The sequence below is a fragment of the Helicoverpa zea genome, chromosome 31, assembly GCF_022581195.2.
Source record: "Helicoverpa zea isolate HzStark_Cry1AcR chromosome 31, ilHelZeax1.1, whole genome shotgun sequence".
NCBI classification, from domain to species: Eukaryota; Metazoa; Arthropoda; class Insecta; order Lepidoptera; family Noctuidae; genus Helicoverpa; species Helicoverpa zea.
The window spans coordinates 8,787,426-8,810,220 of NC_061482.1; the positions used below are offsets into that span (position 1 = coordinate 8,787,426).

General features: G+C 35.1%; 1 protein-coding gene across 1 annotated transcript in view; it reads right to left on the minus strand.

The window, feature by feature from the left end:
* Positions 1-13,923, minus strand: part of LOC124645288 (glutamate receptor 1-like) — a 59,022-nt gene extending 45,099 nt beyond the window's left edge. Inside the window, exons 1-2 of the mRNA XM_047185089.1 lie at positions 13,799-13,923; positions 2,412-2,539 (exon numbers count right to left, since the gene is read on the minus strand). Of these exons, the coding sequence (XP_047041045.1) occupies positions 2,412-2,539; positions 13,799-13,898 (228 nt within the window). The 5' untranslated portion in view covers positions 13,899-13,923. The remainder of the gene's footprint in view (positions 1-2,411; positions 2,540-13,798) is intronic.
* Between the last annotated feature and the right edge of the window lie 8,872 nt (positions 13,924-22,795).

The following is a 22,795-nucleotide window of genomic DNA, read 5'->3' on the forward strand; positions in this document are numbered from 1 at the left end:
ATACCTTGCGTCTCGCCCCGCACCTACGCGCGGGGGTGCGTGTTTCTCCGCATGTATGTGCGTGATCCGCATGAACGCGCGTGGATGCATTTTCAGTGTGTTGGACTATGCGTGTTTTCCATACAAACGGAGATATTTCCATACAACGGAAAAAAACGCATCCACGCACTACGCTGCATCATGCGGGGCAGTGTGATAATCGCCTAAGAATACGTGCGGTTTTTGACAGAGTTGAAAATAAAAATTGAATCGGAGTGGATTTGTCAGCAAAATCCTTCAGACACTCGTTGAAAACAGCCGAGTTTGCCATACTCAGACCGACCATTTATATTCATCAAAGCAAGCAGCGGATTGAGATAGTCTGTTTTAGTGGAACCAAGTGAAAAACTTTGACATCCTCAACTTCCAGTTAGCGGTTATCATTACTCACTTAAGGTGAATGCTTCAGCTGGAAGCAGGAAATTCAAAATAAAATGTTTTTTTGATGTTTTACCTAAGTTGACATTATATATTACGTGATATAATATTAAAGAAATAAATGTAATAATAAAGTTTTTTGCCATCCAAACTACCACTTATTGATGTGTAAAATCAACTTTAGACGCAACCGAAAGATGTATGAGCCAGAGAATTAGGTTAATAACCACAATCGGTATTATTTTGGTTCAGTTTTTATAGTTGATTTTGTACTTTTTTTCCACACATGAAAAATCAATATTTTCAAAAGACAAATTATTCGAGTTCATTAAACCACAAGACTAATACTTGTACATCTTGAAGCGTTCCTTGATTATTGCGCTTTTTGATTCAAAAGTGCTTCAATGGGGTAAAAAACTTACTGAAAATCATAAGAGCGATTGGAATTCTAAACAAATTGATGGAAATAACACGCAGCTTCCGAAAAAAATACTACACAATGCAACATAACGTTAAAAACTGAACGAATCAAAGAAATCGATTTGCACTCAGTTACCATCCAATACAACGATAGTTCGAATCTCGTTCACACATGATAAAAAAATATCTAAAATACATACACTGAATTTATACCACGCCACAATCTTTCAGTCATTCCTATTGATGTGTATACGTTGAATTGGTAAAATAAATATGAGTTTCAAATAAATCTATAAAAATGATCACGGGTTTTTTTTAAATCAATTCTTCCGTACAACAATCATTCATGTTCTAGGTGTCGTAACAAAAGCTGGTGTAATCTAGATGCAGATGTTATAAGTATGACCTTATTAACAATTGTAATGATTCAACACATGATGTGTTTGACTTGGAACAAAGAAACTCTTTGCCAAAAGGATCGAAGCTGAGGAAGTGATTGGGCATGGGACTGAAGAGTAAGATTTTCAAGCCTGATGAAACAGGGTCAAAACAAGAAATATTTAAACAATTGAGAGAGTGCAACTACCCTGAATGGTATGAGGAGGTAATCTGTGAGTTGTCAGAACCATCAGATACAAAAGGAGTCATTTTCCACTATGGGTTGCCCATTGAGCCTCCTACTTTTGATCACCCAATCTGTGAGATAGTTGAGTCAACCACTACCATAGTTTTGAAGAAGATGTTAACAAGCAAAGGGGCTCAGATGTCATCAAGGTTGCAAAATCTATACTCGAGGTTAGCGGCATCACACACACATATGGATATAAAAGAAAAAACGGGGAATCTTGCAATACTTTAATTAGTGGCGACATTCAAGCAAGGGGGTACTGAAAACTCCCTCCTGCTGGAGTCGGGATGGCTGGTGTCTGGTCTTTTGACCAAACACACGCATGGAAGCCAACAGATAGGAAGGCAATGAAGTTGGGGAGTAGTTTATTCAATATTTACCCACAGCGCCGCTAGTATACAAGCTCGAAGGAAAGATGGTAGAGTAAGACAAAATTCCATCATGAAAGGTGATTTTTATTACGGCGCTGTCCTGACAACATTTTGCACCAATAAATATGCTCAGTTGTCTCACCATTGGAAACCATAATGTGATCACCTCAACCAATATGTCTGAGGTCATTAGGAGTACTTGGGAACCCAGGGAAAGTTGGTTTATAGATAGGTATGTGGAAGAGTTGATGTTTGCTCTCATCGGAAATAGCAAGGGTAAAGGGTATTTTGCATACATAAGGAAACTTTTCATGGTAATTATGGCATGAAGGCTACAGGGATCGTGTGCTAACTATGACATTTAAACATTCATGAGAAAGGCAAATGAGTGCTTGGTTGACAATTCCATTTCTATGCACTTTCACAACGCTATTTTGGTCGTATCAGAGATGTACAATACATAGTATGCAGCCAATAGGACCTGACAAGGTTTTGTACATTTCCCAATTAATTTGTCTCATACAACGTTACTATTGCATTTTTCAAACTTTTAAAATACATTTAATAATATTTACCTTTTCAGGGAACCATGGCGTGACAAACGGCATTTGAAACGTGTTGGTGTACGAATGCAGAGTGTCGAAAGATTCCGGCGTAACCGCACCCAACATTGCAAACACCCCTCGCGCGAACTGGTTGCATACTGTACAAACAAAGTATGTGAATACTTCAGAGACATTAAATACACAATGTTGCTCATTTATACTAATATAATGAAGAGGAAACATTTTTTTTGTTTATGTATCTTTATTTTTACCCTAAAGGCTCCGAAACCACTGAACTGGTTTGAACTTGGTTTCTTTAACTGCTGGATTGGCTACACTCTTCTCTAGTAACATAGACTATATTTTATCCCCATACGGTTAGTACTTTTTCCAAACTATGTTGGGGTCGGTTTCCAGTCTAACCGGATTCAGCTGAGTACCAGTGCTTTACAAAGAGTGACTGCCTATCTGACCTCCTCAACCTAGTTACCCGGACAACCCGATACCCCTTATACTTCAAAAATACGATATAAATATAATAGAAATTAAATTACAATTCTTTCCGACTATGACCTAAACTGCACAAAAAATAGAATTAGAGTTTTTTCTCTTTCTTCTAACCTATGCCTATTATCACCCTTATTTCACATTCAAATTCTGCATACCTTTAGTTCACGATGGCTACACTTGGTATGATTTTGGTGATATATGACGATTAGCGTTAATTTATCCTCGTTTGATTTTGATTTCCTGGTACGCGTTACTTGCGATGAAAGCCACTGTGGCTGATCACTATTAGCTATCCATTAATGACCATCGAACTGCTTGATGGTTTACTTGAATTAGCTTCCTGCGTTTATTGCGAGTCCCCAAAATTATTTGAGATTTATTTTTATATTTTGTTAATGCTTACAGACTTTTCAATGACATAACAGAAAAAAGAAATAGTATAGACCGAGATGAAATAGGTACATAAGATATTGACTTGCATTTCTTCACCCGTCGGCCAAATTACTATAAGCCTGGCACCTAACTTATTGTCACAAGGACTACTATTTTTATACAGCCCTTAAAAGGTTTTATTAAGCATTAAGTAGTTCAAAGTCACCGTCTACGCATAAAAAGAAGGTGAAAATGAATTAAATAAGACAGTTCACTTTAATTTCAAGTTCATTAAATTTAGCTTCTCTGACAGGCTTTTAGGGTAATTGAGTTAGGGTGCAATTACAATGCCAGAAGGTTCGCACGTTCACCGAGTGTCTTTTAATAATAATAATCTGGATATACTTGATCATTTGTCACTATTTTGGTTCATCCAATAAAACTTTCTTTATGTAATAATTTTATTCCATGGCTGAAACTGTCAGTCGGATTTGAAAATCAGATTTTAGAGCTTGTTAGCAGAAAAAAACCTGCAGTCTTCACGATATGAATGAGGGTTTAGAAAGATAATTGTTATACAGGAATGAATTTTATCCAGTGCGCAAACGTTGTCAACTTATAGTTAAATAAGTTTTATAGATACGTATATTTTTATTTTGTAGTGTTTTAGTACAAAAAAGAAAAGTTATTGATATCGAAAGATGTTTATTTTGTAACCGATAGTACGGTCACAGTCGTCATAGTATGCACGGCGGCAACGCGAAACCGGTTTACTGACGGAGCTCCGCTCGGCGCGAGTAAGAATAGTTGGTATCCATATTTTGCTGATTTTAGGGCGGACAAAAGAATGAAAAATTTTTTTTACTGATGATGCAGATATGTTCTGTTAACGATTCTGGAGCACCAGTTTTTTTTTGCGCACTGCTTAAAATTCATTCCTGTATAATGAATTTGTGTATCAAACTAGTTGTTGTCAAACAGTGTTGTGTTTCATTACATGGTGACAGGTGTGAAGAAAATTTTGCAAAATGAATTATTATATATATTTCTAGACAAAAATAGAACACGCTCGCCCACCCATCAGCCTTGAATGTGGACGGGGGTCCTGTAAATCGTGTACAGGCATGGAAACCGTGGAGACAATAGCACATGCTATTCTGTAAAGCTTCAAATGTCCACCCATTTTAATAATAAATCCTTTTTTATTTTTGTAAACATGTAGATTTAGAAGATGTAGAATTATTACTTGTACTCATTAAATTTTAATCAATTAAATAAACTAAAAATATTCAACAATAGGTTACTACAACGAAGAATTGTAACCTCAACGAGCTCGAGGTTGCTGAAGTTGAATCTGCTGCTTCCTCCTCATTAGATTGCAGGACCAACTAACTTCGAGCAGAATTCTACCTGGTCCATTGACTATACGAAAAGTTGAATTATTTACTAGTATTGAATTCTTATTTTAATCCCTTATTTTATTTTTATTCTATGAATGATATCAATTTTTATTTTATTTTTATTTAATTTCAAAGATTACTGTTGTTTTAAAAAGGGTAAGTGTTATGTTGGAAAATGAGATTGCGTGTTTTATAATTAGTTTGTAAATTAAATCAGTTGTTGTCAAACAGTGACGTGTTTCATTACAGATAATGTCACCGCATCGCGACGCAAAATCCAGCGTTATGACGTCATACTTGGTTACAATGATTGCTTATTTCTATCACTCTTGCAAACAGCACATGTGAATCAACACAAAAGCAGTTCAAAAAATTTTAATCTTTGGTTAGAGAACTTCTTTTACTTTCCAGAAAAGTACTCGCTATCGGAATTCATAGTCTCAATAATTGATTTATATAAAACTAGCTTTCGCCCGCGGTTTTACTCGCGTCCCGAAGCCGGATGGTGACAAAAACTATCCTAAAACCTTCTCCCGGGTCTAAGTTACTTCCCCTCTAATTTTCAGCCAAATCGGTCAAGCCGATTTCATGTTATGTTGTGACAACGGAAAGCGGGTTTCATTTATATATATATATATATAGATTCGTCTGTATGTAAAACCGCGTACCGTCTTCTTAATAACAAATAAGCAATAAGTTTCTTGCAACACTACATGTTAGAGACACGTCTATCCACAATCAAAAATCTCTAGGAATTGTCTACCGAAACCATACCGACGGTGGAACGCTCTTCGGCGCCACCACGCCGCCGCAACGCAAACTGCCGTTTTAGCGTCCCGGGGTAGTTTTGTATTTCAGCCCTGAGTGTTGGTTCTATCGAATCGTATGCATGTTCGATTTGACATTTTACGAGAACTATCCAAAATGGCTTGTTTATAATTTAGAAAACTGTTTCACATATTAACAAACAGTAATATATTATACAAACAATAAATCAAAAAGAGCTATCTCCATAGTTTAAATACACTGGCTTAACATTACAAAGCCAACTTTGTAAAGAAAAGTGAAATTCTATACCTTCCCCCCCTCCCTTAGTTAATTGGCGGTAACTTTATTAAAACCCCAAACATCTCCGTTGTTTCATATTTTGGGTTAATTTTATCGTGACACCGTCCATTACGGTTAAGACATTGATTGCTTATAATATCTATTCCCACAAAGACGCTATTTAAAACTCTGTAAAATTACTTCAATAATAATTTTGTATGATAATAAAGGACATAATAGTATTCATTAAAACTGAGACATGTACATATTTTGAAGATTTTTCATCAGAGTAGACCTATAATAACGACTAATGTTTAAAAAAAAAAAATATTGTAGAAGTTAGTTTTATTAAAAATGTATTCACTTGGGTACCATTTAATTTTACTGTTTGCAACGAACTATAAAATGTAATCAAAGAAAGCCATAAAGTGAATATAGTTTAAATGTTTGTTTGAATATATAAAAAAATACAAATGTCAGTTAACTGCACAAAAACAACTTTTATTTCCTGAAAGGCTTTGGACAATGCTGTAATTTCAAAACCCCATAGTTTTAAAATTGAATATAGTAGATAGCTTTTATAAAAGGCCTAAAAATGTTTTATTCCAGTACATTCATGTTCCTTTGTGATGAAGATGAAAGTTATTTTTGGACCAATAAAGGTGAATAAAAGATCGAATGTGGTATGATTTATATAAGTCAGATTATCACATTGACAATAAATACGTTGCAAAGTGGATAATTCCGTGGTTACAGCAACTTACAATTATACCCATGTTCATGACATAAAACCTCATTCGCAGGATGTATATTATGTTATTTTTAATATCTAAATTGTAAAGAAGGAACAAAGCGTGACTCTTCTTCCAAAATAAAAGCCTTTTTCTTCTATATTCCTGATTATCCACAACCAGCGAGTGATATCGAAGATATTATTAGAATTTATTATTTGATTTGTGGGGAACACCAAGGGGTGTTCCCTACCTTTATATGTATATGTGAAAACATTAAATGCAGTCTGATATTCGATCAGCTTTACTTTCCCAGGAGAGCATATTAGACGATTAATTAGTTTACACATTAGTTTCACTTAAACGTTAATCAATGTTTTTTTTTATGAAATCCGCTGGTCACAGGTGGCGTATCAATCTTATGCATGCTCTATTTAAAATTCATGATTTTTCGATTATTTTTTCATACATTGCGCTGTGGTTTTAAACGATAAGACAGAGCAAACACCGAGCATTTCTTTCGCATATATTTTAATAAAATAACGTAAAATGTAAGTAAGAAGATCGAGACCAAGCTGCAGCTTTCTAAAACTCAAACTACAATTTGCATAGATAAACTAACGTATTCAAACAACATTCAACATGAATTACACAAGCAATTTGCTATATGACGGAGTCCTGATGTAATTCATGTGTGGCCAACCGACGTCTGGAGACAGACTTAATAGGATCAAGATATGCTTTGATTTCTATATGTAAATCATTGAATTATCAGCTAAATCTAAATATCAAATTCAACGTACTCGTTTACCAGTAAATACATTTTAACTTGCAAGTCTCGTTCGATCTTTTGAAATAATCTAGGTATGTTAGTATGAAACTAATTCAAATCAATTTTGTCTAATGTTTCTAATCAGTGGTAATGCAAGAGGAACTAATATTCAAACTAAATTTTACAGAGCTGGTAAACTATTTATGGAAAAATCGATGATAATACAGCTATTATAATTATGAGACTTCTAATATAATGCAACTCTCTGAACAAAATTGTTCTAATATACTAACATTTTCATTCGTTGAAATGAGCAAAGTTCAACGAACTGTTCAAGTTTCGATTTTAGCAGAGATCAAAAGAGTTAATAGAATTTAATTAAAGAGGAATTTTAAATTAACTTTCAAGCTGTAACGACTAAAAAATCCAGGCAGAGAAATAGATGCAGCAAAAATGTTGCATCGAAAACAGTGCAAAAATCTTCAGTGGCGAGAAAATATGAACGCTGTGGCCGATCAAACGCTTGTTATGATTTTTCATCACAAACGTTTGCACGAAATATCAACAAAGCTAACCACGTTAAAGTAATCGTACTTTTTCATTTAAAGCATATTTCATTCCTATACCTACATGCTACCAAATACTCACTTTAAGTTTGGTAAACCTATGTTGTTCTACTCATGTAATTACGTTTTTATTTGCTTTATGAGTCCATTGTTTACAGATTACCTACATTTAAATTATATAATATTTTTTGATGAAAAAACTGAGCAGGCTGTTACTGTTCAAACATGATCTATCCTTGGCCTCATATTATTTTATATTCAAGTAGAGATTGCGGTCAGATGTCGCCATCAATCATCATAAAAAATGGCAAATCAAGAATCACAACTTACGCACAAGGTTTTAAACATACAGAACCCCTCACTCATCTTGTTTGGACGTTGTTACCACAGATGGTCTGATGGCTGAGAGCCTAACGAACATGGTGAACCAATGAGTTAAGGGACTTATTACCGACTGTGAATATTGAGGAACTAGCAAAGCAGTTCCCTTCAACATAGTTACAAAACCAATCTTTGTAACAGTAAAAGAATAAAACATCGTTAATATCTGTGGCTCGTACCAGTACTGCATCTATTTTATTCTTATTATGCGCAACCTGTAATCCCAGTCATCCATCAGTTTTGCATTCCTTTTCCAATATTCTCGTTATGTTTGCCTTTAAAATAAGAGGTGGGTCATGTGACTGGCGCCGCACCGGGTAGCGTAACGTTTGTCGCAAGAGCAAATGGGTCGTGAGTGTTTGCCACCGCCTCTTTTTTATGGATAATTTGCCTTTGTTTCACTTTTAAAATTTCCCAGTTAGACTTTCCCATTGTTCCCTTTTTTAACCACAGTTTTGTTATCACTGTCTTTTGTATTTCTTTTTGTTTTGATTACCGACTATCAGGTGACCGCGAACTCACTTGATTGTTCAGAGACCCGATAACGTCAAGAGTCTTTACTTTTTGACTTGCTGGAATTTGGTTTTCCTAATCCTAGCCTTATTTTTATATTTAGCTCGCATAATTATGACCAACAATTACATTTCGTCTATTGTCTCTCTTCCCCTACAATGACTGCTTTGATTTGAAAGTAAAGATAGCTAGCAAAAATGCTGTATTTCTGTAACTTTTGTTTACATTTCTCTATGATAGATAGATTCTCTATAATTTGAGAATGGGAATGCTTCGCCTATAAAAGAAGTGAGATCTGAATAAGTACCAAGTTCCATACACATACCTCAGTTAAAAATAGTTACTTTTTAATGATGTTACTTAGCAAGTTTTCACACACCTTGTTATAAACCTACTTAACGCAATGAATCAAGTATATAATTTTCTATTAAAACTTGCCAAGTCAACATTATTAAAAAGTAACTATTTTTAACTGAGGTATGTGTATGGAACTTGGTACTTATTCAGATCTCACTTCTTTTATAGGCGAAGCATTCCCATATTATCGAACTTGGCAGCCTTTCACATTTTTGTTTTGGGTGGGATTTCATTTATTTTTGTAAGGTTGTTTATTTTATTTTTTTCTTATGATTAAATTAGTTAAGGAAATGTCTCATTTATACTATCTTTCAGATTTTTGAAAATATGCACTATGCTTCTTACAAAGAAATGAACTAGATTAACTAAATGGACTAGATTTATCAACTGACTGACATGACATGTTTTCATATATTATGTTCGTGGATCAAAGTTACACATTCTTTATTTTCGAAAGTGACTCACACTTGGCCGTTTTCAGATTTTTACTTTACTTTGACTAAATACAAACCTTTGTAACGAATTTCAGATAGGTACGACCATTCGAAGATATATTTTATAAATATAGATAAATTTAGTTCGTTTTAGTTCCTTGGGGGTATAAATTTACACCTTAATTTGCACCTTCATTATTTTGAAACTGACTCACACTTGGCCATTTTCAGATTTTTCCCTTTACCTTGACATAAAGACCTACCTCCATGCCGAATTTCAAGTCAATGCGACCATTGGAAGTGGTCTAGGTTTTTGATGAGTGAGTCAGTCAGTGAGTGTATAGTAAAAATAGCGATTTTCTGACGTCAATATCTCAAGACCTACAATAGGTATATTAATGAAATTTTGTATTTTAGATAAGTGAGGGGGTCTCAATAGATACTAGAAATGCTACTTGATATGCGTAAATAAAATAGATTTTGAGTTATAGGGGGGTCGAATTTGGCCCGAAATGGTTCGTGTAATATAACCCACGGCCGGTGTGTCGCTTTTTTTGCTCGAACTTGGCGGACACACTGCCGTGTGTCTAGATCCAGTGGCTGGTAACTAGTACTATTGTAGATATGATATCAGATAAGTACTTGCTCGGAAACGTTGGTACACTAATGCACTCGGTGAGATTGAAAGCTGACCCAAATATTTCTGGGAAAAGGGCAAGCACATTATGATTCAAGTTTATTTTACAATGCATTAATAGTAATGATATTTTAATTTAATTAGGATAGCCTAATACCTATTTTTCCTTGCTTGCTGATTATCGCAGTATCTATTTGTATTCTAAATGTGTGATCGGTTAATTACCCATTCCTAAGGAAAACCTACCCATTCTCATAGAGATACCTTTATCTCTGTAATTAAAAAAATAAACAAGTTTTATTCGGATCACGTTACCCCGAACAACTCTTACTATATAATGGAGTGAAAGCTAAATGGGAAATTTAATATTTCAAGCGACTTGATTAATGCATTTTCTGGGCTAATAGCGCAGGTCCAGGGCGGTAGTTACAAGATTAACTTACAGTCCGTAGTGTTCGTTTCATTGTGAAATTCAGTACTTTGTTATCCGCCTGTGAAGTGGTTAACAAGAAGAACGTTTTACTTCATAATGAATTTTAATGTAGAGGTTTAGCTAATTGTTCAAGTTATCATATCTATTTTAAACTTAAAGTCAACAATCTCACGCTTATTTTGTCTATAGCTGCTGTTCTCTGGGTTTTACCTGCGTCCCTAGCGAACTACTTCCCACAACGAAAAAAAGGAGGCCTAGTTTTAGCTCAGGCTTTAGACGTATCTGTGTACCAAATTTAATTGAAACCGGTTCAAAAATTTTGGTGTTAAAGCGCGACAAAAAAAGAAGTTCCTTTCTCATTTATAATATTAATACTTCCTCATTATAATAAGGATCAAAAAGTTTAAAGTGCTCTGGTACCTGCAACTCTACGACAAAGCGCGTACTTTCCACATAAAACTAACCACAAAGTGAATATTTTCATTCCCCAAATTCAAATCTAGGTAATCTGATCAACGCTCCAATTTTATGAGTAATTGCTCTACCGAAACGCTCAATTAATATTTCAAAGTATATTTTAATAAAATCCTTTTGAAATCATTTTACTTACCTATACTATAGACGATAATGATTTCCAGTAATTACTTCGGTTGTCAAAAACAGCTCTCAGCATCGCTTATGGTTTTGAATTATTTCAATGGACTTAGCATCTTTGATTAATAAAACAATCTAGGATCAGCTTAAAATAACTTGAAATTGAATTTGAGCGCTCATTGAAATAGTAATGCAGCGCAAACATAATAATTACCTTAATAGAATATTGTTCCGATATTATAATATTTATTTACCAATTAAAAAATACACGTAGCGAATTCACGAAATCATACTTATAACTCAGTAATTTAAAAACCCCTTTGAATGCGCCGATGAACAGCAAATACCTACCTAAAAATACGTGGAAAGTCCATACCTACTATGTTGTTATATAAAGTAACAAACAAGCTGTGCAATTAATTCAAAATAATCTGTTTACATTTTAATGGATTCACTATTAAACGTAATGGCTGTCACGTCATGCATTCAATATTAACTCGGGTTAATATTCAAGCCACCGCTTGAAAAGAACGGTAATAATATTTAAAACAAGTTTGTATGACAGGAATGAATAATACAAGCTTAATTAAGTATCAAAAAATGGGATTGTTTTCTCTTTATTCCGTCATGGGTAAAGATTTGGTTTGTCCCCATTTTTTGCGTCCAAATACTATTTCTTTGACATTTTATTTGATTTACAAAAATTGCTTCTATAATGTCTGTCCTCGTTCTGTCTACAAAGGCAGTGAGCCGTACAATGTCTGAGTCTACGCCGATAATGTCTGTTGCTGGTGCGAAAATAGTAAGTCATATATGTTAGGTTGCGTAGGTATGTATCTATCGTTACTTAATAAACTCTCCCTGTTGTACTTAGATACTAAGTCGTTTACTTCATTCTTCTGTGGGAGTAAGATAACTTATCAGTTTAAAATTAAACACCTAATTTTATTGTGCACTGTAAATAAATTACAAATACTTTTTGAGAACATAAAATGTAGTAAATGCCCATTAACTGTGAATGGAACATGTTTTTGTCAAAAGGAACATAAGAGAGTGAGTTGTAGTGCTGAAAAATGGGAGTATGGTCAGCGGCACCGCTTTGTGTCTCATAAGTGTGAAAAAAGAAGTAGCGACAGACAGCATCAAATCCCGTCGAACATGTCAAACCTCATTAAAAGTAAACATTAAATACAATAATAATTATAATTTCTCAACAAATAAAAAAAATCTCAACATTTTCTATTGTCACTCAAGTACCTCAATAGATACCAGCCATTTCCCGTGGTTTCACCGGGGTTTTGGGGGAACTTCTTCTAGTACTCAGCTTATACAAGGCTTTATTCAAATTCAAATTTATTTATTTTGCGAATGTGGGTACATACATGTAGATCTAATTTTATTTTACAAAAGGAGCGTGGACCATATCCTACCAATATAAGGCTTGCAAAATTAAACTATTAGATACAAAACAAAAAACAGAAAAAAGGCAAATTATATAGTCCTAATTATTATTCTAATTCTATTCTAATTTTATATACGCAGGGATGGCGTAGCTTTCCATCAGGGAAATATTTTATAGTTGGTTCAATACTTTCGGAGCCATTATGGTACAAACTTTGTAAAAGGAAACTCTCAAAAACTCCTCACACAAACTGTATTAAAGGTTTTGTGGGGCATATGTATAAATATTGTTTTACGGAAGCCGCTTGTAACAAATAAATACAAAATAAATAATGATTCTTCTTTACAGTCTAGAGTCTAGATTTAATAGACACTTTCATTAAGTTATGAGTAGCACACCTTTTAGAGTCGTTTACTAAAGAAACATTTTTTGTGCTTATTACGAATGACAGTTTAACTAAATCATGCAATATATTTAAGATCTATATTAATATATTTTAGATATTTTGGCAGCTGTTCGAACACGTCTCTAAAGACCAACAAGGAATGGCATTGAAACTTTGCATTAAGGCAGTTCACGTCAGAAAATAACGACTACTTTTATCCGCTACGCTCTTGGTAGCATTCGTCCCACGGGAATGCAAAATAAGCTCGTTCAATTTCAAGTTTTTAAAAATGTTTTTGAGCAGGTTATACAAGCACTATCTTCTTTGGGTTCGCTTAAAGGCACCTACGTCAAAATGAACCATTTCTCGAAAATGACCATTCGTTGTAATTAATATTTAAAAATGTATATGTTACCTATATTTTCGTAAAAATACATTTCATAACATAATAAAAATACTGTGGCTTCTTAATTGATTCGTTTGTTACAGGTTTCATTTCTAAGAGGAAATTATTGATAATCATCAGTTTGTCATTTCACACAGAGAAAGAAATTATCAATATACTTTAGATATATACATATTATTATGTATACCTACTATTTGTAGAAACTGTTACCGTCTTACCACAAAAACTTTTTATGCGTCCTATATTTTGCGCAATTAAACTGTTTTTCTTTCTTTCTTTTCTTTCTTCTTAACGTCAGTTTAACACTTGTCTAAAAAAATGTCAAATTATGACGTTGACATATGGTTCATTTTGGAGCCACATTTTTTTAGACAAGTGTAAAACAGGGGTTAAAGTTTTTGTAGTAAGGCCATATATGTTTTATTATAAACTTTTCTGTGGAAAAGGTGGTCTATATTTACTTAGAAAAATACTCACTGAGTCGGGAAAGCTTGAAGGCGTCAGCGGTGTTGATGACATCGACGTAGGCCTGTAGCTCGAGGCGACGACTGCTTATGTTCTGATTGTGGATCGTCATCGCATACTTGAATACATTCTGGATCTCTTCTGTGTTCTGGTCGAAAATTGCACCTAAGAATACAAACACTTGACTTAAAAAAAACTTTAATTTGCAACTTTCATTGAATTAGATAGAAATTGTACTCTCAACATTTTGAATCATGTAATATATATGAAAATAGCTGTAGTGGCTGCAGTATAATGTATATATCGGATATTTACGGATCCGTGAAAATGTTTTCACATCTCTCAGTAACATTTACACTACTGCGTTAAAAAAATAAATCGTCCATGTGTAGGTGCGCATTCCGCGTCGATAGTTTATGGCGACCGCGGCAGGTGCGCTTCCTATCGCCATTCCCAGACTATAATACCGTTTGATTTTAATGTCATACACTATAAAATTATAATGACAATTTATGAGTTTCGTTTTCTCGTTGCACCAGATTTTATTTCCACGGTCTTTTCAATTATTATTGAAAACGTTGAAAGTAAAATGTTTGTTTACTATGCGTAGCGAGTTTTGAATGAATGAGAATCTTTATCATTCATAATATTTGAACAGTGAATGTAATAAATACTCCTGTCAGTAAAACTTTTATGATAGAACGACTAAAAAAATTTTAAAATGATTTTAAAACCAGATTGAAACTCAAAACAGGTCGAATAGTAGTTTAATCTACGTGTGCTTATAACATTCGCTGATAATGCAAATCAGAAAACCGTACTGGAGATATTGAAAGTTAAATTTGAATTAAATTATTTCATTTACAAAAAAAAAACTAATATTTTCTCCCATCATTGGTCACGGATTTCAGATGTTATCGCTTAACAATACTAGTATTGGTAATAAAATGTTCCACAAACGTTCGGATTTTTGCATTAAATGCTTGATTGAAACTGCCAACTGTGGCGAGTCCATGAGAAAGTCTCTCCGATGTCTCACCCGCAGCATTTTATTATACACCAAAAAATTACAGAAATAATACAATTTTTAATTTTCACATACATTTTGATGTAAAAAGTGCGAGTATGTTTTTTACGATTATAGTTTTCCGGAAATCGTAATTGTTACCCTCAACCCTCCCCAATTTCCCGGACCTCATATCGCCCGTAAATGATTTTTCCTGTAATTTTGTCATATTATCTTCCTTTCACAATAGGTTTCAACGTACTATAATTTTAAATTATGTTTTTGCTTTTTCAAAAGCATCTGCACTGCCCTAGATCGGGTTTTTCGTACCTAATCACATTAAATCAAACACGTTAATATACTGGTTATTATATGCCTATTAGCACAAAGAAAAAAAAACAAATACGCAAAAATAAAAATATAATTTTTCAAACCAAGTAAATAGAATAAAAATATGCGAGAACAAGAACACCATTTATGAGTCAGTCATTACAAACAACGGAAATTCTCCCTTGAGGACTGACAGCTGTCAACTGATCAAAATTCGATACTCCTAAGTTTATCTCTGCTTTATACATGATGTTGTAAATTATGAAAATGAAAAATGACTCCTGCCTGTGGCCAAACCATGAAATACCAAATGAAATAGGTTTTTTCTTCAATTCTCCATAGAGTATCATCTATACTATAGTTCGGCCATTCAGAGAATGCGTTCCTGACACGTCGCGATTGAACTGACGACGTAACTTTGCAATGGCGTTGCAGTTACGATAAAAATATTTTTGCTGGTTGTTTACCGTTTTAACAATTGAGGAGCATTAAAACAACATTATTATATCAATAATCAATGAATGTAGTTACGTCGTCAGTTCAATCGCGACGTGTCAGGAACGCATTCTCTGAATGGCCGAACTTTAATATTATAAAGCTGAAGAGTTTGTTTGTTTGTTTGTTTGAATGCGCTAATCTCAGGAACTACCGGTCCGATTTGAACAATTCTTTCGGTGTTAGATAGCCCATTTATCGAGGAAGGCTATAGGCTTTTTATCCGGGTTCGTGCAGAGGTTCCCACGGGATACGGGTGAAACCGCTGGCAGAAGCTAGTAAAGTATATGTGATAGGATTTAATGTGATTAGGTACGAAACACCCGATATAATCTTTATTCATCTATATTTATAAAAATGAAACCCGCTTTCCGTTGTCACGACATAACATGAAAACGGCTTGACCGATTTGGCTGAAAATTAGAGGGGAGGTAACTTAGACCCGGGAAAAGGTTTTTGTCACCATTTGGCTACGGGACGCGGGTGAAACCGCGGGCGAAAGCTAGTATATAATAAAAATATAATATATAAAATTACACATAAACTTTCAGGGCCTTACTACAAAAACTTTACACCCTGTTTTACACTTGTCTAATAAAATTTTGGCTGCAAAATGAACCATATGTCAACGTCATAATTTGACATTTTTTTAGACAAGGCATAAACTGACGTTTAAAAGTTTTTGTGGTAAGACGGTCATAGTTTGATATTTTTTAGTATGGATATAAACAGCTACTGGTGTGTTATAAGTATTTAAATTGAACATTTTAACAAACTTTCATCTACTATCAAAGAGCAAAACTGCTGCAAATAGCATAGGTTATAAATCGCTTGCCAATGAAAATCTCCACAAATAAGAGGCGGAACACTTCATTGGACATCTTTATCGGTCCTACAGTGAAAAAGCGAGAACACCCGTATTCTGAAAGCATCATCCATTTGATATATGGTTGCTGACCGAAACGTTTATCTGAATCACTGAAGCCACAGTTCGCTAGCTCCTTTAATACCGTTGGAACACGCAAACCCGCCTTGCTTTACGTGCCCGCATACTATCACAGCGTCTTTTTTCGTTCGCATTGGTCGAACATTATGCCCTAAGAGCCATTTTGAGTTTCCATCGTAAGCAATATTTCTTCTACTTTCCACTTTACTTCCTATTTTTATTGCAGTGGAATGTTTCAAGACAGGGTTAACGAATAAGCGTTCACTTGGCAATATTAGTTACAGTTTGTTGCACGTAATAATTAAGTAATGTCTAATGAGTTTGATAAGAATAATATTACTGAAGCTCTAATAAACACAGATGTTTAATAAAAATTGAGCGAAATTGACTAAATATATTACTAGTTACCAAAACTGAAGCGAAGTATTTCATTGAAATGCCCATAATGTATTTAGACCCAGGGTTTGAGGAACACTGTGCATGATCCCTTTACAGTAGGCACTTATATTTGCGCCACAAGACTTATCTAAACTGTATTTATTTATGGCAGAACTATAGACATAATGGTACAATATCTAACCAGTAGAATAGTTAACACTAAAATACCGGACCATTTAGTACAGGTAAATGATTCACCAAACGTGCAAAGTTTTTCAGGCATATTACAGTCACTTAAATAATTTGAAACATATATGAAGTCCTCAAATACAAGATTCTTATAAGTGTTCGTTTGTTTGCAAAGGAGTAAATAATTATAATAATATCCACTTATTGTATATTGTAAATTCCGGAGTTCAAAAATAAAACAAAGAAGTGTATTGAAATATAGATCACAGAACTGAACAAATACCGTGCCTACTGCTTTACTAAAATGTGATTTGAAGGTTGCTGTTTAATTTCATAAACAAAAGCAATATTTTAATAAAACTTATTTACTTTGAGTTTTATGAAATAGGATTTGTTTGTGCTTGAAAGTGTCTTACCTGGATGTGCGACTATAACTTCATTAAAAGAAGATTAAAAGAAACTTTTTCAACGCGCAAAAGTGTTGTACACCACGGGCGGGCGCTGCGGTGTCGGGGATTTTATGGAACGATAATAGCGAGGTGGAATATTACTAAGATGGTAATATTTTTATTAATGCAGTTAAAAATCCCCAGTGAATTGCAGCTCTGTGCCTCTAACAGACTAAACAGAAGAATAGCATAAGGGAACAAAATTAAACTTTTCTTTGTATGAAATTTTATAGCTGTTGTTGACAATATTTCAAAGCTGCTAATTTTAATTAACAACTCTAGTTCAGGTAGGTCTACTGGTCGTATATGGGTCCTATTTTTGTTAAATAATACGATGATTTGTGTTGTTTCCTGGGTTATTCATTCTTCTAAAATCACCTACACGAAACACAATAGTGATTTGTAAAAAAAAATCTTTGGTGAGGCGAAGTTCAGAAACATAATAACAAACAGCAACAGAGAAGGTGCTGAAGTAGCAACATGGGCACTTTTTATGAGCACTTAATACCTAGTTTTTCAATAAGGTTTAACAGCTGATGGAAACATGTTGAAAAATGTGCATATGAACTCTTCTAAGGGCACTTTATTTAATTCACGCAGTTCGATAGTCTGCAAAAAATGGTGTTTGAGACCATTTAAAAATTGTGTAAACAGAGTCTAAATTCCGTGACGCAAACTTTTACAGTACAGTTAAAGGCATAACCTGTGAACTTACACTATTTCCGAGTGATATATTTTTCAGGTTTCACACATCACATCACTGTTTTTCGGGTGCATTTATTTGGCCATACTTGTGGTCCAATCGCTGGATATTAAGTGTGAGAAAATTCAAATTTTGTTTTCAAATAATTGTACTCATTTTTCAAATTTTCACATGCCTTTTTCGACACCATCATGGACGTACTTTTGAAATATCAAAAAGAACTAGTAAATAACTTAGGAATAGCGGAAAAAAACTATAAAAAGACCCCGAAAGACAGAATCAAAAAATTGTATTTAGAAAATAGACAGGAAAATTTTGAAGAAATTTAAAGATACTTTTTATATAAATCACATTAATTTCCCAAACGCCATATTTTTCAATGGTTAACATTTTAATAACGGAAAAATATATTTGATTCGTAAATCACGCTGAAGTTGAAGGCTTTCATGTTGATTGCATTCTCAAAGTATGTTCCGGGTGTTGCGGGCGCCAGGTCAGCCGTCTCTTTCACTCTTCTACGCTCTTAATTTAATGGGGAAGCGGTAGTACGGGCCAGGCCACAACAGTGCGTTGCGGCGTCGCATCGCAAAAATCAACGACGCATATCATATTAATCGCATAGCTGTGCAATGTTGTTTTTGCGATGCGACGCCGCAACGCACTGTTGTGGCCTGGCCCTACGCCATAGCTAAGCGAAATTTTGATCAATAGCGTTGTGAAAGGGGAACAACGTATGGTCAAACAGGATCCAGAAAATAATATTCACACAGAGATGATTATAGTTTATCAAATAAGATTAAGTGTTTGTGCTCTTAGAGGCCACCAGCTCAGAAACGGGTTATTAGTTATAATACTATGATAGGATACTTGAAAACTTACAGGATTAGTATTACAAACTCTTTTCTGTTTGTTTAGAAGTATGTTTAATGAAAGTCGTAGAATAATGCGTATGAAAGCTTTACTTGTACTTGTGTCTACAAGTTAATTTATTTATATAAATAGGTATTTTTGTAAGAATGGAGGATCTCTGGTTATCTGAATAAAAAAGTTATTATTATTATTTACAGAATTTTCCCTTCCAACAGTAATCATGATACATAGCAATATAAGTGTATTTTATATGTATAGCAAGTTTCTACGTATGCCTATGGTTTACATAACAGGGTAAGTCCTTTGGAAACCTTAGTAGGGATAGAAGGAAGCCCTAATAATAAAAGGTCTAAATAAGCATCGCAACTCAAAGGGTAATGTTTCCACGTGACTATGGGACTTGAAAGTATTAATTTACATAACAATTACAGATTTTTTTTCACAATTAAATGTCTTCTTTAATATATGAATATTATTTTTGATGTGTAGAGGACATGAATAGCTACGGACATCGGACATCGATCGTCCAATCAGCAAATATTTGTGCAATACACAATGCTTTTGATGATATGTCTGTGTGTTTATTTTATTTGGCTGAAACATGGATTGATAAGTCTAAGAGTCTTTTACAAGTTATACTTTCTGTCACTCTCAAAGATAGATTCTTTTCAGCCCCGCAAGTTCGCCTCAGGTATCAAAGAAATCGTTGTGTTATAAAATCGTGTTATAAAAAAGATTGCATGACAGTCGGGTCGAGGAAATAAAGAAAAAAAAGTTTATAAATATTTCAGTAAGCATATTGCTTGCTTGGTACAGTCAAAAGCTTTATTATTTTATACCAGGTTACGCCCGTGGCTTAGCCCGCGTGATGTGTTAATAAAAAATAGCCTGTACGTTAATCCAGGTTTATCACCTATCTCCATACGAAATTTCAACCGAATCGGTCCAGCAGTTTCTGCGTGAAAGAATAACAAACATACATCCATGCATTCTCACAAACTTTCTCATTTAATGAAATAGTATAAATAATATAATAGAATATTTGTAGGAAGTAGGATTAGTAGGTTCAGCCATATAGAGCCATTTTTCACCTTTATCGTCAAGAGGAATAGAATGTAAACTAAATACACAAAGTGACAAATAAATTCAGGCAAAGAAAAACACTTGTACTGGTGTAACAAACCAAAGACATTAAGAATAGCTATCAAATAACGTAACTAGTATAATAAGTAATCTCAACAGCAAGTGGACCAGTAACGCTACCGCAGACTTCTAATTCAAAGATCTGTGTGCCCACTATGAGTGTTATGATCAGATCAGGTCCTGGTCAGGACAGTGCTCGCAACTCTTTGTTCGAACGGCTCAACCATCCAAGAAGTGGATAGTTATTTTAAGAAAGAGGACAAACAAGATAAGTGCTGCTGATGCATCTCTAGAGTGAGATTTGAAACGCTACAGAAAGACGGCAGAACAGTCCGCACCAAAATAAAATCTTTATCAGTTTTATTTATTAAATATTTAATTTTATTGAGTTTTATTAAGTTTGTATAGTCTTCTTCCCACACCATTCACATTGTGGCACAATGTTATGCTGTTTCCGAAGTATTCATGCGGTATGACAATCCCAGTGTAAATATTTTATCTGTGTTAACTGAAAGCTTGCCACAGCTGTGCACCGAAGTGTGAAGTATTGATAGATGCACGTTTGACGTAGTCGCATCAGCTGTTTCCACTTACAATATTACACTCAATGTTCCAGGCATAGCTTGCCTTACGGCCCAGTTACACTTTTGATAGACTAAATCAAAATAGATATTGAAACTATGGTATTAGTTGGTTTAGCAAACTCGTGCGAACTGAAATGTGATACATGTCATGAATTTTGTTATTCCACTCCACATTACCTATTTATACGTGGCTTGGCGAATTGATTCAGAAATTTGAAATAATTTATATGTCAAAATAATTCAATTTCTATTCGCAAATCAACGGATAGATAGTTAAGGAATCAGCCACCACATCGAGACGATAGACAATGTTGCAGCCACATCGAGTTAGTTCGAAAGAAATCGTGGAACCCAACGGGACACCAGCTGACCCAAACGAAGTGCCCAATGCAGCCAGCACATTTAAGGTTTCTATGGGCTTGAAAATGAAATAATGTTGTGACATTCTGTAACCCGGCCCGGGGTTTTTACTCCCACCATTCTACAGAAAAAATTTAAATGGTATAGGGAACCAATAACACCACACAATTATATTTCACTTCCATGTATTTTACAGAAGAAGAGAGGAGAAGGAGGAGGAAAAGAGAGGTCGTTGTGGCCTAGTGGGTAAAAAACCAACCTCTCGAGTATGTGGGTGTGGTTTCGATGCCAGGTCAGGCAAGTACCAATGCAACTTTTCCAAGTTTGTATGTAGTTTCTAAGTATATCTTGGACACCAATGGCTGATAAAAAGGTGAAGGAAAACATCTTGAGGAAACCTGGACTATATCTGAAATCACCGACCCGCATTGAGCAAGCGTGGTGATTTAGGGTTATGGCACAGTATAGCGGCACCGCAACAGCACGGCTCCACACCAGCTTTTAAGTTGTCATTCAATTTAAAGCATTTAATCGTGTATATTATAATATATTTCGTAATATGAAAAAGCCAACGGCGAGCAGTCAGCGCGCTTGCCGCTACCACACAACTCGGCTCGCAGCCCGCGTGCTGCAAGCGAGCGGACCTCATGCGTACAGCGCGCCAACGGCATGCTCATTACGCGCCGACTCCGAGTCGGCAGCGAAACAACGTCATTACGTCGTGTTCAATCATAACTGTCTTAAAATAATATTGAGTTTACGGTGACAGCAAGCTTACACCTCGCGGCCGGCGCGCGGACGGCGAGCTGGCACCTTGCGGACAACGCGTAGTTAGCGCGCTGGCAACTAGCCGTAGTCTAAATTGGAGGCGACACCGTGCTGCAGCCGTGCTGTTGCGGTGCCGCTATAATTTGCCATGACCTTAACGCTCAATCCTTCTCCGTGTGAGAGGAGGTCTGTGCCCAGCAGTGGGACGATAAAAAGGCTGTAACGGTAACGGTATTTTACAGACAATCTGTTTGAAGACAAAAGTTATTATATAATGTTTTAATATTCACACAGTGTAATGGTTTTTTTTCTGAATGAATGAATTGAGTTCAATTGCACACACAGTACAGAGCTGACCGCCCCAGACCACTGTGTCTCGGGTTCCACAGTGGCAACCTCTGTCAAAATCTTATTTATACCTTTGAACATGAGTGTATTGACTCTAAACAAGGCCTCAGGGCCGCTTTGCAAGTTCGAGAGGTGAACACTGGTGACTGGTAGCTCAATCGTTAAATGAAGTAATCACTATGCTGCACACACTTGTATGCAGATAATGAAATTAATACAAAGCTCTTGTTAGGCAAGGCTCACAAAGTACTCTCTCTCTCTGCATACAAATCCCTCGTCTGAAAGTCTCTCCCTCAGTCTCTCAAGCAGCTCCCCTTGGCATCGGTGATAGACGGGGTCCGTCTATTTCCACACGGAAATCGTGTCCTTCGGGGTATGTCGAACAGGACGGATAATCACACAGCACACATGTACAACACAAGGTACCTGACGTCTTCATG